Source organism: Scophthalmus maximus, chromosome 6 (genome assembly GCF_022379125.1).
Source record: "Scophthalmus maximus strain ysfricsl-2021 chromosome 6, ASM2237912v1, whole genome shotgun sequence".
NCBI classification, from domain to species: domain Eukaryota; kingdom Metazoa; phylum Chordata; class Actinopteri; order Pleuronectiformes; family Scophthalmidae; genus Scophthalmus; species Scophthalmus maximus.
In genome coordinates, this window is record NC_061520.1 from 17694247 (window position 1) to 17712500 (window position 18254).

The following is an 18254-nucleotide window of genomic DNA, read 5'->3' on the forward strand; positions in this document are numbered from 1 at the left end:
TTGCGAAATTTAAAAAAAAAATTAAACGACAAACTATTTTCAGCCAATGGGCGGAAAGAGATTCGAGAGGAGGACCGAGACAGTAGAGCTAGCTAACATTATGGCGGGAAAAAAGATGGATTCCCCTTCAGTATTAAACCCCAATGATGACCCATGGTAGAAAATGAGGACAGGTAACCCGATAATAATGTTGACACGAATGAAAGCAGCACCTTTGGACTAACAGGACATTTAATATGATATTTATGGCTTGTTTTAGGAAGCCTCCACGCCAACGAACACGCGGGGTTTCATATGTCGTTTTATTGTGAAAGCCCCAACCGGAAGTACACGTATGTACTCTGTTGAGCTTGATAACGAGGGAGGAAATGCCCGTTTTCCCAAAGTTTTGGAAATGTTTGTGAAGTGAAGTAGCGACGGTCCGCGCGGCTCTTCCGTTCGAGCTAAACGAGTCAAACGATGTCGTTGCTCGACCGAGTCGCTGCCAAAGCTCAACAAGGAGCCGCGGAGATGATTCCGTCGCGGTGGACGATGTTTAACCGCAGCCAGGCACAATGCAGCCGGTTCGCTAGCGGCTCTCCTCGGTGAGAGCGGCGGCACACAGCGACTCCCGAATGCGTCGGGTTCACTCCATCCCGGCGAAGCTCTCGTTGTTGTCATTCGTCCTGAGTGTCCAGGTGTCATGTTTGTTCCCTCCTCGCGTTTGTCCCCGCCGCCCGTGTCGCGGGGGGACCCGCGGGGTGTGGGAGCACCGTGCGGGACAGCGGGCTCGGTTCAACGGTGCATGTCGGGGTACATCGTGGTGCACAGCCCGGCCACCGCCTCCTCTGTCGGAGCCCCCGGAGGTGAGTGTCCTCAAACAGAAGAACTCGAACCTTCCGTGTCAATAACTGTCGTGACTGTACCTGTGACTGTACCTATATCTGTGACTGTACCTGTACCCGTGACTGTACCTGTGACTGTACCTGTGACTGTACCTGTACCCGTGACTGTACCTGTACCTGTGACTGTACCCGTGACTGTACCTGTACCTGTGACTGTACCTGTGACTGTACCTTTACCTGTACCCGTGACTGTACCTGTACCTGTGACTGTACCTGTACCCGTGACTGTACCTGTACCTGTGACTGTACCCGTGACTGTACCTGTACCTGTGACTGTACCTGTGACTGTACCTTTACCTGTACCCGTGACTGTACCTGTACCTGTGACTGTACCTGTACCCGTGACTGTACCTGTGACTGTACCTGTGACTGTGACTACCTGTGACTGTACCTGTGACTGTACCTATATCTGTGACTGTACCTGTACCCGTGACTGTACCTGTGACTGTACCTGTGACTGTACCTGTACCAGTGACTGTACCTGTACCTGTGACTGTACCCGTGACTGTACCTGTACCTGTGACTGTACCTGTGACTGTACCTGTGACTGTACCTTTACCTGTACCCGTGACTGTACCTGTACCTGTGACTGTACCTGTACCCGTGACTGTACCTGTGACTGTGACTGTACCTGTGACTGTGACTACCTGTGACTGTACCTGTGACTGTACCTGTGACTGTGACTGTACCTATGACTGTACCACCAAGTGTCTAGATATCTACTGGAGCTACACACGTGTAACCAATCACTGTGATGCTATTTACTTTCATATTCTTGTAATCGATTAATCGGTCGATTTTTTTTCTCGATTAGTTTTTTGGTCCATAAAATGTCATAAAATTTTGAAAAATGTTGATCGTGTTTCCCAAATCCCCCGATGATGTTTGTGTTTTGTCCACACACCAAAGATATTTCTTTTACTATCACAGAGGAGCAAAGAAATCAGAAAATATTCACATTTAAGAAACTGAAATCAGAGGATTTTGACTTTTTTTTCCATAAAAAACACTTGAACCGATTAATCAATTATTAAAATAGTTGGCGATTAATTTAGTTGTTGATTACTAATCGATTACTCGATTAACTGTTGCAGCTCTAGTGTCTGTTTTGGGGCTTACCTTATAAATACACGCCTGTAGGCTGTCTTTCGATAAAGCTATTTATACTACGGATATGAATTTTTGGGGGTTGATATTGATATTAGGGAGTACAAGATTACCGTTACAGATAAATCGGCCGATATATATACTTTTTAAAAATGTTTTTATCTCAATGATTCCTAAAATGTCGTTATCAAACCTTTATGACAAAGAAATGTAATTGAGGCTTGATATTTTAGTTTAACCATGAACTTTATCATAAATTTCTATAAATTGAATTTTTTTTACAAATACAACCAAATGAAAAGAACTTTAGTAAAGAAAAAAAACATTTATTTTACATAAAATGTAATCATAAATGCACATTTAAAGGCTCATATCAGTTGCCCAATAATATCTGTCTGGCCAATCGATATATTGGTCAGGCTCTAATGTATACATATTTTCTTTTAATGAAGAGTTTCCATATGAAATGTTTCACACTAGCTGCCTCCTTTATCCATCGTAAGATTCTCTCCAGTGTCCATGTCATGCAACGTGAGGCTGGTGGGGGGACAGCAGGACTGGCACTGCTCAGGATGGACGGTTTGTACTTTTCTCTTTATTTAATGCACATATGATACCATAAATTGCAAAGTGAATTCCTGTGTAAAGAGTTGGTTTAGTTGTGCATATGACTGATTGTTGGTTGAGTACACTGTTTGACAATGCTGTATACTTACAGATGATCTATAGAGAGAATTGCTGTTTATTAATGTACCAGCACGTTCAGCCTCGGTGCTGTCCTTTACCCAGACAGTTCAAAACCCCCACCTCGCCCTGACAGGTACGATGGACATCAAAGGGCCCGTGGTGTTTTCTTCAGCGGGTCCCCTCTCTTCTTCAGCTCCCGCTGGTCCCTGGAGACACTCCTTTTACTCTTCATTTACCCGCATGTCAAACATCTTGCACCTTCGGGTTCGCCGGAGCACACTCACCAGATACAACCTGGGCCACACTCTGCCTCAGGTAGGTCTCTACATTATTTCCATCCCTAAAATTGATGAAGGAGAAAAAATGTAGTTCTTGGTTTGATGAGATTGGCTGATTTTGGCATTCTCGCCGGTGAATACATGGGTCATCATGCACAATATCAAAGCTATTAAAAGATGTAGGAGTCACAAAAGTGCCAATAATGGTAAATTGAATGGTTATCATGAAGGACATAGCTAACTAGACAATGCTTTGAATGCTTCCACAGGTTCAGAGTGTGGCGCCTCCATCTGCGTTTGGGGTTCAATTTCACAAGTGTGCTCAGGTACATCAACATCTTGCCCATTGTACACGTGTGCATTTAATACCTACATATTCGTGCTCAACCACCTTTAATCTGCAAACAGATATGAAGGATTAACCATCCAGCGATTCGTTCTCCCCCTCCTCGATCACACAGGTGAAGCTCGACACTGATCCGCCTCAGCTGACCTTCTTCCTGCTGATTCACAACATGGGCCCGGTCGGCGGCACCAACCTGTCTCAGGTGGCCATCCGGGACTCCCTTTCCGGAATAGTCCCCCTAAAAACTGAAGGCAGGGTGGTGGAAAGAGGCTACCAGACGTTTGCCATCGATTCACTATCTGGTATGTTTGGGCCTGAGAAGGATCTGAAAGTGGATTTTTAACCGTAACATGTCAGGTTTGAACTTTTAATTCGTTTTTTTGTTTTATTTATACCATTGTTTTGTACTCCTCAGCTGGTTCTCAGATTGTTGTCAATTATACTGCTCACATAAGGAGTCATAAGAGTGAAGTCCTGGATCTTCCAGCTTTTCTCACCTTCTCTAACGCCTCACAGGTATTGTTCTTTCCTTTTCTTTTTATTAACCTCAAAAGCAACTTTCCAATTGTAAAACTTTGTGATACTAAAATAACAAATTTTTAATTTACTAACATTAAAAATGAGAATATTTGGAGTTATAACCTGAAGCTTTGTTTTCTTGACTCCACAGAACGACGTCAGTATGTTTGGTCCACTAACAGCTAATCTAACACTGAGGGTGAATTCCACTGACAGGGTGAGTAGAGGACACTCACTATATACCTGCGCTGTTCCTCTGCTGGAAACACACCCGGGGCTTTAAGTGGCACATGATTGTTGATGCATGATTTCTTATTTGTAATTTGTCATGTTCACAAAAATGGGAAGTCTGACGTTTCCGCTCACCGTTTCAGATCTATCCGAACCACGGTGTCCATTTTGCTGGATTTGTTGCTGGGTTCTTTGTCACATTGGTGCTGCTGTTGCTGGGGTTTCTGGCCGTGAACCTCATAGGCCTCAGAACCAGGCTGAACCTTCTTCAGCAAAGGGTATCACAACCGTAAAAGTGTATTTGCCAGTTAAATTGTAATGGCAGATTGTTATCAAATGCTGTTGTCAGACATGACGATAACTCTGCTGAAGAAAGCAGTGTCTTTGTTTACAGTCATTAACATGGAAGTCTGGAGCTAAATTTTCGGACATTTGCGTTCAAACATAGAGCCCATCTGGAAAAACTAAAGGAAATTTGTCCGGACTTCCATGCATCTCTGAATGTAGCCAAGCAAAATTTGTTCATTACCTGCAGTATATATTTGTAATGGTGTATGAAGAGAGCGAAAACTGCTTTCTCAAATCAATGATTTGGTTCAGGTATATGTTGATATATTGTACATGTATTTTCTTGGCTTAGAGAAAGAGAAGGGATTCAGACCCAGAGTATGCAGACTGCATCATGAGTGAGACAATTAAAGATGAGGCAACATTTGAAGACAAGATGGTGGACATCATGGTGTTGGAAGATCCACAGAACATGTACCAGGCTTTGGAGAAGTGAGTAAACCTGTCGAGGGAATTCCATTTTTTATTTCTATTTATCAATCAAGTCTGATGTCCTTTATTTGAGTAATTCACCACCTAAAGGAAGAAATTGGCAGATGTGTAAATGGATGAATATGATATATAATGTATTCTGAACCACAACATACAAGTTCGAATGGCTTACTAATGCATTTCATCCACACAAGCCTTGAAATATCTACACTGCTGCGAGCCACCAACAACCTGGAGGCCACCCGGATTCAGATCTACAAGGACGTGATATCGTCCCTGCTGGGCGGCCTGAGGTCCCGGGGCCAGACAACCACTCAGTCCCAGCAGAGGCTTCTCAGTGTGCTCCATGGACAGCTGCTCGGCATGGAGGGACGGCTGAAGGAGGAGCGGGGGTCCCGCATGGCTGCGCTGGCTGGCCAGTGTAACCTGGAGACTCGGGAAGAAATGGAAGCGGAGCACCGCAGGGAAGCGGCTCAGAAAGCCCAGGCCGAGCTTCTGTGTCAACATGCAGAACGACAGGTAACAGTCATTTGTTTAATTATTGTATTTGTTCAGTTTTGTATCGTCTCACTGAAAAGAAAAACAAAAAAGATTACTTATAAATTGAAAACAGAAAAGATGTTTTTACCTGTAAATATTGTATGAATTTAGAGTCAAATAAACTTTGTAGGGAAGTAGCATTACATTTTTTCCAAGTGGAACCGAGTGATTCCATCAGATGCTATCATTTAACTGTAAACCGTTGTCATGTTGGTAGGAGCTCCTCCAGTGCAGTGTCCTGCTGGAGAAGCTGCACAAGCTGAGTCAGAGTCAGCTCCAGCGCATCCTGTTGGTCCGACATGAAAAAGCCTCAGCGAAGGTCCAGAGGCAGATCATCGAGTGGCGCAGGGTGGAACTGCACAAGATCTTTTCTGAGGAGCTGGAGGAGGCCACCAGGATGGGCGAGCTGGAGAAGAGCACCGCCAAGAGTCTCCAGCATGATTATTTTACATGTCAGGTGACCAACTAAAATTGATTTGATACATGATAAGAACCTTGGCCATTTGAATATCATACAGAGTTAATACATTTTGCATCATTACTTTTCAGAAAATTCCCCTTCAACCCATAAAAACTAAATCAATGAGGATTTGGGATAATGTGACGTTATTTCTGTCCAGGATCAGCTAGAAGAGGTTCTGGATGTGGTCCTTGCCAATCAGCGCTATGTTTTGGCTGAACGCCATGCACAGAGGAAGTTCCTGGTCCACAGCCTTCACAGCCTCAACGGCCTGATATCTGACACATTCACAAGCACCTCCAGCAACCTGGACAACTGGTTCACTCACATCAGGAGGTTTGTGCTTATTACAAGATATTCTACACTCTTAATGTGGCCCAGTAAGCTCCAACAGTAATACAAAAACCCATTGTCTCCACATCTATAATCAATCTGAAGCGGTTCCTTATACAATGTGAAATATATTATTTAAGATTTAAATCTGAAAAATTGTGCTGCATTTTTAAAAATCAGTGTCAGTCAGGGATGGGCACCTTTGATGAAAGGGAGGGCCACATAAATTTTCACCTCACTACCAGAGGGCCAGATATATCAACATGCACTTCCACCATTATAACGGTGTCACTTAATTGGCCTACTATAGCTAACTAATTCAATAAATAGAACGAAATATATACTGGCAATCAAAGTTTATTATACCAATTTTCAAAAATTGCAGATGATTTGGCTCTCTCAATAGCACATGACCCAGACAAGTTTCCCTAGCGGGCCAACATTTTTAACATTTCTATTTTCATAAGAAAAATCAACATTTCAACTTTGTTAAGCTGTGAACTTAACGCAGAAACAAACATCCACATTCCTGAGTCATATATTATTTCAGTGCAATGGGGACTCAAACTATTATGCTACAAAAACCAAAACATATCTCTTTGTTCTGTCTCCTGCTGGCGCACAATAGACTGAATGTCAATCTCAATATTAGTGCATCCAATCTGCATGAGCTGAAAGAGTGTCTCATCGGTCAGTCGGTTTCTTTCTCTTGATTTGATGTGCTTCATCATTGAGAAGTTGCTCTCGCAGATGTAAGTGCTCCAAAACATGCTGGCCATTGAGAGTGCAAAATCCCTGAGGATTGGAAATCGGGAAACTGGAAATAGGCTACAGAAGGAGATTCCCCTCTCGTTGTGGTTTGCTTGAAAAAACGTGTCTGCCTGTAGTTCGCACAGTTCAAGCTGCAGCTCAGGGGGCTGCTCGCCGACATTGTCGGGGAGCGCCCTCTAGCGACTGACAGAATGAATTACAGCTGGGTTCTGGTTCAAATTAAATGAAATTATAATTTTTATAAATGGACTCGCGGGCCACACAGATTGAGGACGAGGGCCGCCAGTTGCCCGTCCCTGGTGTAGGTCATGATGCCAATTTTAGCTCAAGGCCAAACTGTCAAACTATGAGGGTACACAGTTGCAAAATATATTTAAATATACATTTTTACAAAGAGCAGAACAAATTTTTGGTATATTACATAAAACTTTCACATTCTTTCATTTTTATAGTTTTAATTGCAATTTTGTCTCACTGGTCATAAGTAAGCTACGCAGGAGCCATGTTTTAACGTGGCATGTTCCTCTTCTCCACCAGAGGGAGCACTGTGCCCGCAGAGCAGATGGACCAGCTGCAGGAGAAGGCTCAGAAGGAGCTGGTGATGGTTAGACAGAGACTGGATGAGGCTCTGAACCAAGAAAGAAGAGCCATGCGATGCGGCCTGATTAAGAAGAGGAGGGAGCTCATTTCTGAAATGGTGAAGGGACCACGCATAGTTATTCCAACTTACTTTACATTACCTATCCAAGTCCAAAAATTTATATGACGGCATTTTTCAATCCCGCTCCTACCTTCTCCAGCTTACGGTCCACAAACAGCGACAGAGGGAACTGTCTGGCCTGTCCAAGGGTGTGGAGGTCAGAATGGAGGTCGCCCAGAACCTGCACTGTTGGCAGAACTTACTGACCGCTCACAGCTTGGAGCTGGCCGAGCTCATCAACAACCTGGACGAGGAGGCTACAGCTGACATCCGCAAGGTGCTCCTCTAATAGTTCACATCAGGCACATTCGTGACCCAAAAACTGACACACAAATATAGCACTGGGGTGGATTGATTTTTGATTTACACACTGCCTCTTCTTTAGGTGACCATGCGAGTGATCCAAGGTGCCATAGCAGAGGTCAAAGCCATCCAGCCATCTGCCACCCAGGACCTGCTAATGCTCTTGCCTCCAGGGACGCACCCCTCCCTGCTGCACGCGGAGCCAGAGCAAGGAGCAGGACAGGCCCCGGGACAAGGAGCGAGCGCTCTCCTGCAGGGCCAGGAGAGGCTGCACCAAGAAGGCAAGGCAGCGCTGCGCACCCTGAGCTGTACCAGGGAGGCCCTGCAAGAAGCCATGGAGAGAGAGCTGCAGGAGCAGAGGGATATAAGGACCCACTCCAGAGCTTTCTTCAGGTCCATGATACTGTATAAGGACATTAGTCATCTCATTTCCAATGGGTTTAAACACAGGTCATTTGTTAATCTGTCCTCCTTCGTTTTCCCTCTCTGTCTTAGGCATTTGTGTTCGTCGCAGCTGACTCTGTCTGAAGACGACAGGCTGAGGATGAAACTGGAGTTCCAAAAGTGTCTGTCTGTGATGGACCACTGCCTGGTGCTGCCTCACGCCATCTCAAGAACCAAACTCTACACCGCCCTGGCAGCTTGGAGGCAGGACAGCGAGAAACAGATGGTGAATACATCACACAATACTGAGTGAATGTTTTATTCTCTTGAAGTTGCGAAAATTAGATACTTTGTGACAGTTCTTGGTAATAAAAACAGGCCACACTTGTTTTGGAAAAATATTTGAGCTTTAAAAATGTCAGCCTCTTAGTTTTGTGGTGCAAGTGTTACATTGTACATATTGCATTCAAACTTTATTTTGAGTTTATAGTCAACGACTTTTTTTGTTCTGAAAATGCAAAATGGAAAAAAAAAAAGTCCATCCAAAGGTCTGGCCCTAATATTCTTCCATAGTGTTGCTTTGTTGAAGAAAATATATTTCTGTTTCTCATGATACAATTCTGGAGATAATCCAAAGAGAGGAACCCATGTGAATTAAACTACAGCAATAGATAATTATTGGAGAATGGCAACCACCAGCCCAAAACCACACTGTGCTCAGCCTCAATTGTGTGGCCGCTGGATGAGTGCACATTTTTATTCAGAAATAATAAAGGGCTCCGCTGGGTGGTTTCATTTTTAATCACATCATAGCCGCGTGGTTGGACTCACTTCCCAACCACCTTGTGGATATTGTGGTCTTTTGCAGACGAACACGCAGTCCAAGGGGAAAACCAGCAAGGCCCGACAGAAAACAGACACTTCCGACCTGCTGCTTTTTCAGAAAAAGCTGGAGGACAGGATCCGGCTGTTTGAGATGGAGAAGGAGATGGAGAGCAGCGTCATGAATAAGGTGAAGAGGAGGACACTCAAACTGTTTTTGTCACTACAGTCACATTAACTCTAAGTCGTATTCAAGCGCAGCGCTTGGTTTAAATTGACAATGCTCATCCTTTGTAATATTGGCAGGTGTTAGAGGAGATGCAGCAGGAGAGAGCGAATGAACTGCGCTCTCAGGCGGACAGCCTGGCAATTCAGATGGCTACCATCCACTACCAGAAGGCTGAGAGGAGGGACAAAGTGTTGGAGACTTGCAGAGCCATGCTCACCCTGCACAGCCTGCTCACTCAGCAACTCAGAGAGAGGAAGAGCCTGGAGAGGCAAGACATGGCCCAGAGTATACAGAGCCACTGCTTGGTAGGCAATGCTTTACTCTTGGTTAACCCCTGTGTTGGACCATGACATGGTAGAGAGGGCTGGTCATGGGCTTTGAGGGAAAAGATGGCTTTTTCCATCTTTCCTTTGAGACTCACGAAACTTTGTAGACTTTTATCAGTGGGATAATCTGACTCTTTACTACAGGGCCTAGAGGAAGCAGAGCAACAGCTTCAGAAGGAGAGGACAGAGTTGGACGGCCTGGAGATGTGTCAGGGCAGAGTCGAGCCGTGTAAAACACGCAGAGAGGACTCTAATGACAGGGAGGTGGGCAATGAGGAGGAAAGAGTGTTTCAGCTGCAGCAGGATTGCAGGATGACATCCATCCTCCAGGGGGCGCTGTACAAGCGCGATCAGATCCTCGCACTGTTGGCCAAGAGGTGAGCTGTCATATCAATGTCATCTCCGAAGTAATGAGGAATTTTGTGGGTTGACGAAGGCCATTCAATTTTACAGTGTTGAAACTCTCTGGCGTTTTTCAGCTCGCAAGAAAGAACTGCCAACGATCAAGCCATGGAAGATTTGAAAGAACAAATGGAGCTCAGGAGACTTTATGGAAACTGCGACCAGGTCTGGCTTCATTCAAGAGTGTTTTTCCAGTGATATCTTGAATGCAAACATATTAACGGCTTTGGAAAATACGGTGTCATCCTCACCTCTGTGCACATGCCAATGGAAGGAAACCTGCACTTACAGTGGATTTGTGCCCACCTCTTCATTCCAGGATCTGGACTTTGCATCTCAGCTGGTGAAGCAGAGTCAGGTGTCTGCTGAGGTTCTGCTGGAGGCCCTGCGGCTCCTCCTCCCCAGCCTGCCTGAAAGCGAACTCCTCTCCATCACCGATGCCCTCTGCCCTAAACAGCACCCTGCTTCATTGACAGTCGAGCAAGAACATGTGGGGTAAGAACCAGGTTCAGTATTTAATCTTCTCCTCCTCCTCTTTTAGTTGAATGACAAAAGGCGCCAAGGATTTAAGGTACATTATCACCAGCCACCTTACGTAAATCCAACTAAATTCTCTACATCCACACGGTTTCCTTCAAAAACTCAAACAAAGATCTGCACTTTCTCTGTAATTATCCTCTAACAAATACATGTTAAAGTCTATTTTACATAGTCTGGCATCACAACAGGCAGAGGTGTGGCTCAGGGATTAAAACATTGTATATTTGATTTGTTGTGTATCTTTGTCCATGAATAAAGGCTGAGAAGTATCCTAAGAAAGAAGAAATATATAATCTATCTATAGATTCATTTTCAGCAAACTAACTGTTTTTACATATGCACCATGTGTTGCTGTTAGATTCAAAAACAACATGAGCACTTCCCCATTAATTCCTTCAGCGGAGAGCTGTATCAGGATTCACCCATGTGTAACTGGTGGCAGGATTTAATTGTATATGTAAAAAAAGGTCCTCGTCCTAGTTATTTTACTTTGTCAAGACATTGTTGCCCTAACAATGTGCGAGTCCAGTATCAAAATATTACTTTTCCCTGAAAAGGGGCCAATGGGATATACTTTATTTAACATAAACATTCAAAATCTGTTTGACTCTTCCAACTGTCAAAAACAATTCCTAATCTTTATACGAAAAACCAAAATAGAACAGGGAAAACGGTTTTGTCTGGAGTTTGTAGCCAGAGTGTCATCAATTCTGTGGTTTCACAGAGCAGTTTTGTATGTGAAGTCACTGATTAAAATAAAAGCAATGTTTCCACAGCAGCTGGCAGAGACGCAGCCATCTGCGAGCATTGTCTTCAATTTAAATAACAAATGCCGTCTGAACTTGGCTCCACAAGACTCATTCTCCCTGAGCCAAGATGGAGGGTTAGAGGATTTTACTCTGCATTTAATTTCCCTCTCTTCCCGATACGCTGGAGCAATCATTGTCTGGCCCCTGCTGAGTTTGGAGTTCACCGATGAATGATGTCTCATGCATGAGGTCTCGTTGGATCTGAGCTTTCTGGCAGAAAAACGAGGGGCGGGAAATGCTCCGTTTGGAGCAGTATTCAAGACGTGTGCTTTTGTTTTCTTTCTCAGTGCTTTTGATTCTGCCTCTTTTTGTTTGCAGAATAGTATTCACCTTCTTTAAAACACTCCATTACTTCTAAAAATGTGTTTAGCTCTCTTTCAGTGGAATAGCGTAGGGGCTTGTTGGCCAGTTAAAGCTATCTGAGTTGGAGGGGTCTACTCATAAGATCACTTTATTTATAGCCATGCGGTCATTTCACCACAGAAGGAAATGTCAAAGAAACCAAATACTTAAAATGTGAATGACATAAAGTATAAGAAAAGAAATGATCACAGAAAGCTGACGGAGAAATAACCCCCAACCCTGAACAGGCTGCTGTGTGAAAAGTCAGCTACTGTTTCTTCTTTTTCTTTTTTCTTTTTGCTGCTGATTTCAACTGGATTCATTAAAAATGCAAGCATGCAGTAATGTCTGCCTTTCTATAGACAAACATCAAGGTCTGTTCCTTTCATCCACTGCTCTTCTTTGTCCTCCTGCTCCATGATGTTCATGGCATCCTTACTGTTTGTCCTGGTGTGTTGCCTCCCACCTTAATCATTCACTGTACATGGTCTAAAATGTGTAAGTACGTGTGTGGCATCTAATCAAACATCAGGGGCACATAAGAAAAACCCTGAATTCAATATTATAAAGTCCTTTTGACCAAAACCGTCGTTTAGGTCTGTACATATTGTAATTGGAAGACTGGAGTTTTAAAAAAAAATTTTTTTACAGGTTTTTGTAAATTCCAAAAATGTCACATGAACCAGATAATTATTTATGATTTACTGTTACTCTCCACTGGCCAACGAACATACACGGTTCTACAGTTTGTAGGGAATCTTAAATATCCCTATTAAAAAATGAACCTAGCATTTTGAATTAATTTGACACTCCTAACTAACTCTTCCAATGAGAGAAGGTAACATATTTAAATGTGTTTGACATTAATGAAAAAGTCAAATCTCTCCCTATAAAGTGATGAAAAGTCAGTGTATCTGATAGCTAGGGGATCACTGTCCAAGCTGACTTTGTGCACAGAGAGTTTATTATAATCACCAGCCTCATAAGATGTCGATGCCTCTCTGACCAGGTGTTTCGCGGGGTCGAGCCGACTCCTTTCCGTCAAACTGAGAGAAGACGTGGTGCAGAAAAATATGCCGGACGTGCCGAGCTGCACTGTGGAAAGAGGGAGGTGAGTTCAACACGTCTGTTTTTTTCTACTTGTTGCCATATAAAGACGATGTTAAAAATGAGTTTGTAGTTCAGTGGTCACCAACATCACAGACGGATCCTTTTTATTGAAGTGAAATACGCCCCTTCATGAGAGTAGTGACGGGCTGGGCGGCAGCGGCCACGTGCATGAGGTAAGCACTCGGAACACTCCAATCCCACTAACAACAGTCCTTTTGTCCTCCAAATCTCACAGACTCTGGGAAAAGAGGCATAGTCTGGTGGAAAAACTGCTCCCCAGATCTCGTCTTCTGCCTCCAAGAGACGTGGGACCCGAGAAAGCAAAGGAGGACAGTGTGACTGAAGTACTGCAGCCCGTTTATAGATCACATGTGACTGAGAACCTAGTTAAACAGCAGCAAAGAGGCACTGCAACGGAGAAAGCCGGGGGCACTGTGAATGAAACATTACACGGCTCAGCGGGGGAAGACGTGACGTCAGCCTCTGCCAGCTCTGCACTGGGCAGCCCAGGAGAAAGGTTGTTTGTGTTTCGGGATCCACCTGAGTCACGTGACAGTGTGGATGTCCAGAAGAGGAGGAGGAAGAGGAATTTCCTCAATCTGAAGAAGGGCTCAGTAGCCCCGATAAACCTACCTTGAGACTTCTTCTTTTTTTTTTTATGATGACACTAAAATACAAAATAATTCAGTTATCTTGCCATGTAGCAAAAAAATAGAAGTTGTTTGAAGTACAATATATGTAGCATCTGGCTTCCTTTGTAAGTAAAGGCAGCTGACTTAACCGTTTCCAGTTATGTGTTTTTCTCATTACTTGGTTTGCCAGCTCACATACAAGTGGTTGACTCACAGGTTGTCATTCTTCCCTGCCCGTGGCTGGCATCAATCCAGAGCCACAGGCTGCACATCACTAATCAGTTTGTGTGGTAAAAGAACAAACTGAGAAGGAAACCCTTCTGATCTTAAACATCCATTGTGTTATGACGCTGTGATATGAGGATTGTTTGGCTCTCAATATACAAAGGTACGTGAAAAATGTCCAAATGCAACATTCCATCCATGTACAATGCTTGAAATTGACAAGTTGTTATAAGCTATTTTTAAGTTGCCAAACACCCTTTCACCCCCCTCTCTCACAAACGGCGCGACACCAAGTCTTAGCTTTCCCCCCTCATTTGTACCTTTGACATGTACAGTGACCGGCTGCCACTGTCGATTAATATCTGACACGAATAATCTGGAATGAAGGGATTGACAAACCTCAAACCTGGCTCGGGGGAAGTGTGGAGGAAAGTTCCAATAACTGCTTGGCTGTTATCAGCAGGCAGCAGGAGAGCAGTCATCACCCTGGTGTTTTTGACTTGAACACAGCAGACCCCCCCCCCGGCGCCTCCACGTCATCATCCATCGTCCCCCCCCCCTCCATCCCTCCAAACTTAAAAGTGCCGCCCCCTCGTGTCTGTGCGGACGCGTGTTGTCTGTGCGCGCAGCTGGACGCGGTGATCCGACATGAGGCTGCGCCTGGCCGCTCCTCTGTGCCTCCTCGGCTTCTTGTGGCTGTCGGAGTGCGCGCCCCCGACCTGCTACTCCAGAGCGCTCGGCCTGAGCGGAGAAGTCATGGCTCTGCTGGACAAGATCCACACGCACCAGCGCACGGTGAGACCCCGACGCACAGCTGCAGATGGCACACGGTGCGTCTGCAGGCTGCGCGGGACACGTTTAATGGGATGCTGGTGTAAATAATACAGCATATGAATGATAACTGTGATCATAGACGTGTGAACAAGTTGACAGTGAGCATTGTACATGTGTTTTAAATGAATATATGAATGATCTTCACTTCTAAACCTGTCATGTATACTAATGGAGAGAATGTGTGGGTTGCAGAAAACGTGCGCCGAGGTCCTTCCGACCGTCTTCCTCGATGTGCATGTAAGTGTGAGACATTGTGGCAGTGCACGTGATGTGAGGACATCTAAGGGGAATTTCCAGGAGATGGGGTTAACGTCTGATGAAGAAGAAAGAGAAGTCCTGTTGGATATTAGAGTCCATATGGGATAATTAATGACAGAATCAACGCACCACATGATCCCACTTTGAGAGGAGCTGTAGATTAAAGGCTACTTTAACGTAATAGAAATCCAATTTAGTCGAAATTTAATCAAACCAATGCATTCTTTTTATTTATTTATTATTTTCTGTGACAAAAGCCTATCTGATTGGGGTCCATGACTGTATCATGACAATGTACAACAAAAAGAGAATAGTCATGACATGATTGTTAATGATCCTTTAATGTTGTAATTCAAAAGAAAAGTCTTCAATAGAAAACAAAACCTCCCAATTCACCAAGATATGTGTAAATACTGTAAGTGACACACGGTGTGATGCTGGCGTTCATTTTAAAAACCCTGGCTCTGTCTTCCCAGAACTCGTGCGTCACCACTAAGCTCCGGGACCTTCTCTACGTGGTGCTGAACCATCCCGACCAGTCCTGCAGAGAGCGTCCCAGGATGGTGCTGCTGAAGCGCAAAATCCAGAACCTGTACACCATCATCACCAGAATTTGTTATCGGGTGGGAAGATCTTTACAAAAACAAACTCTGCTGTGTTTTTTGTTCTCCGTCCGGTCTTGTTTTCGACGCCTGGGCGTCTTGATCACATGTCTCTGTTTTCGGTTGGCAGGACCTGGTGTTCTTCACAGATGACTGCGAGGCTATTGACACCGGCCGCAGCAGCCCTTACTACGCAGAGGACAGGCTCCAGCTTTTGCAAGAGGAGAGATGAGCAGCACACATACATGCAGACAAAAGACACACACTTGTCTATTACGTTCATAAGAACACACATCGGCAATATGTAGAATACACACACACACACACCCCACAGCCTGTGTATTACATGCATCATATATGGTCTTGGCAGGACACACAGTGCTGTTTCATGCCCTACCCCGTTGGCTCCGCGTTCAGCTGCAGACTCATGTCAGAGGACATGTGTGGTTACATTCCTGCAAGGAATGCAGAACTTTCCACAGGAAATTTGCTGAATGCCAACCATGCCGATGAAAACCTTACAATAATAAACCAATAAGAGATGCTTGTGAGCCGGGGCTTTAACCGCTGCTTACTTACCAGGGCTGATCAAAGGTCCGCATGTCATTAAGAGAAATATGTTGTGTTGCCATAACCCTTGGTCCGACTAACATGACTTAGAGGAGCTCTATATGGCGTTTTGCAAAACTTTTACGAAGTTGAACGTGGCGGCTGAACGTGTAATGTAAGAAATCGACGTTGCCTCGGTTGTACAGTGCGTTTGCCCTCAGTTCTCTCCGGCGCACAAAAGTGTTTTCACTTATAACAGTGCTGCTGCTTCTTGGAGAGAAGCTCAACAAAAAATTATATTTTATGGCCTCAGGCCCAATGCATATGAAAAACTAACCCTCATTGTCATAGACATATTATAAACATATGCCTGTTCTTTATATATATACATAATGACAATCTCTAAGCAGTATGTCTCATATGATATGATAATAAAACATATCTTTATGTATCTGTTTTCTATGTTCTTGTTGATTTATCCTCAAACATTATTAGTTTCTGCCTGTCTGAACTCGTATTGTTTTTCAGTGCTGCACTACAGAAGTCAAACGTGCAAAGACATTTCCTCTCTACAAACTAAAACAAACTAGTGGTTCTGTCTGGAATATATGTGATTGATGAACAGTGTGGCTTCACATAAACCATGGTTTTCCTCTTCCTTTTGTATTCAGCTGACAAAAATAACTTGAAGTATTAACCCTCCCAGTGAGGAAATGTAGCCTTGTGCTTCTTGGACAAACACAGTAAACAGTGGTGCTTTGCCTTCCAGGGTTTATCCGTGGCCTCTGCTGCTCTCTGTTGGAAGGACTGTGTAACCGGCAACACGGAGAAGAGGTTCTTTTGTACAAATGGGTGTTTCTGTGATTTGTTTAGTTACAAAAATAACTGGGATTTTTCTGCTCTTTGCCAATGGATGAATTATTCGCTCGTCTCATGCTGAGATATTTTTATCTGACATTTACTGCAGGTTGCCCAAACCTCTGGGTTAGTGCCTGGATATAATTTAATCCATATTTTTAATTACATCTCTTTGAGGCCATGACCTAAAAGGTAATTTCATTTCAATAGACTAAACTAAATTATGTTGAGTAAGGACACTGGCCATGCAAGCCCCTGGTTTACATTTCCTGTCAGTGCAGTGTGAATACCTTGAATGAAAATGAAAACTCCAGAGACTTGAATTTACACGTGGTGGGGAATCTGTCCCATTGAACTCTGAGACGGCTTTACTTTTGACAAATGACGCTTAATTTACCGAGTGCTGTTGCCAGCAGGAACTTGTTTGACAACTCTTCCTATTCATTCATTGAAAGACTCCCCCAGCACGACTCCTGCTGCCAAACGGCAACACGTTAACTGAGAGAAACGATCATGGGAACTTAACAGTGTGTTTGGGACGTTTTACTTCTGGGTTTTTCCCTTCCTGACAAACAAATGCACTTAACGTATTTACGTACGTATTGTAAGTGGCTTTGGACAAAAACGTCAGCTAAATGAATGTAGTGGAATGTGTCACATTAGGAAACACAAAGGTGTGAATACTAAAATTGATAATGGCTTGATTCCATTTAGTCGTTTCAGGCTCCTCTCTCTCTCTCTCTCTCTCTCTGTACTCGCTCTGTCACTTTGCCATGGTTTACTTGAAATAGAAGGAAGGTTTGTAAATCTTCGTGGTAACTTCTGTGCATTTCCTGCTTGTAACAGGTCAGAGTGGCTGATGTGTTTTCAAACTGAACTAGTAGTTGAGCTGTACTGTTGAGTTCTCCTGAAATGCCTCCAGTCATCTGGAGGGTTGTTGCGGTACCAGTCGTGCAGTCGCACCTCTCAACAACCTGGGTCACCTCTGATGACCCCGACCCGGTCGACACCCCTGAAGGCTCCGGGTCGGGGTCATCAGTTCACTGTTGCAGGAGCACGGCGGGGCCTTGATCTGCCACACGGTGGCGCTGGTTGTCATAGTTCCACATTGTCACATCAGGAGAGTTTTCTACATTTATGCTCCTGACACAGAGCTGTTGCCTTTGGTATTGCGGTTTAAAAAAATGTATTTCATTTGGGGGAAAAAGGGTACTAAGGCCTGAGCTCGTCCTTCTGCAGCCATGCAGTCATAACTATTTACAGTCATAACTGTTTGGTTTCTTTGACAGTGATGTTTTAGTGAGAGTGAATGATTCCAAAGGATTTTCAAACAAAAGACCATTTTGTAGAGTTTGAACAAAAATGTCCAATATCATACTCTCGTTGGTGTAAT

The 18254-nt window shown here is 44.1% G+C and overlaps 2 protein-coding genes across 2 annotated transcripts; both read left to right on the forward strand.

Moving 5' to 3' along the window:
- Window positions 1–54: 54 nt before the first annotated feature.
- Window positions 55–13688, forward strand: LOC118308982 (limbin). The gene is made up of 23 exons (XM_035630524.2): window positions 55–845; window positions 2495–2570; window positions 2812–2993; window positions 3226–3282; window positions 3418–3604; window positions 3718–3818; window positions 3973–4038; window positions 4196–4330; window positions 4693–4832; window positions 5027–5351; window positions 5590–5829; window positions 5993–6168; window positions 7474–7633; window positions 7737–7913; window positions 8022–8332; window positions 8435–8609; window positions 9192–9335; window positions 9452–9679; window positions 9845–10077; window positions 10180–10267; window positions 10422–10597; window positions 12803–12904; window positions 13139–13688. The coding sequence occupies exons 1-23, from the start codon at window positions 615–617 to the stop codon at window positions 13539–13541; spliced, it is 4113 nt and encodes a 1370-aa protein (XP_035486417.2). The 5' UTR covers window positions 55–614; the 3' UTR covers window positions 13542–13688.
- A 640-nt stretch (window positions 13689–14328) lies between these two features.
- On the forward strand, window positions 14329–16454 carry LOC118308987 (cytokine-like protein 1). The gene is made up of 4 exons (XM_035630532.2): window positions 14329–14555; window positions 14787–14831; window positions 15329–15475; window positions 15585–16454. The coding sequence occupies exons 1-4, from the start codon at window positions 14409–14411 to the stop codon at window positions 15684–15686; spliced, it is 441 nt and encodes a 146-aa protein (XP_035486425.1). The 5' UTR covers window positions 14329–14408; the 3' UTR covers window positions 15687–16454.
- The last annotated feature ends 1800 nt before the right edge of the window (window positions 16455–18254 follow it).

What these genes read in the sequence shown, in the direction of transcription:
- LOC118308982 (XM_035630524.2), top strand. Translation starts at nt 615, where the DNA reads ATGCGTCGGGTTCACTCCATCCCGGCGAAGCTCTCGTTGTTGTCATTC. An exon ending in GTCAACATGCAGAACGACAG is followed by an intron (nt 5,352 to 5,589) that starts GTAACAGTCATT and finishes TCATGTTGGTAG; the next exon opens with GAGCTCCTCCAGTGCAGTGT. An exon ending in GGGAGCTCATTTCTGAAATG is followed by an intron (nt 7,634 to 7,736) that starts GTGAAGGGACCA and finishes TACCTTCTCCAG; the next exon opens with CTTACGGTCCACAAACAGCG.
- LOC118308987 (XM_035630532.2), top strand. Translation starts at nt 14,409, where the DNA reads ATGAGGCTGCGCCTGGCCGCTCCTCTGTGCCTCCTCGGCTTCTTGTGG. An exon ending in CCGTCTTCCTCGATGTGCAT is followed by an intron (nt 14,832 to 15,328) that starts GTAAGTGTGAGA and finishes CTGTCTTCCCAG; the next exon opens with AACTCGTGCGTCACCACTAA. An exon ending in TCACCAGAATTTGTTATCGG is followed by an intron (nt 15,476 to 15,584) that starts GTGGGAAGATCT and finishes TTCGGTTGGCAG; the next exon opens with GACCTGGTGTTCTTCACAGA.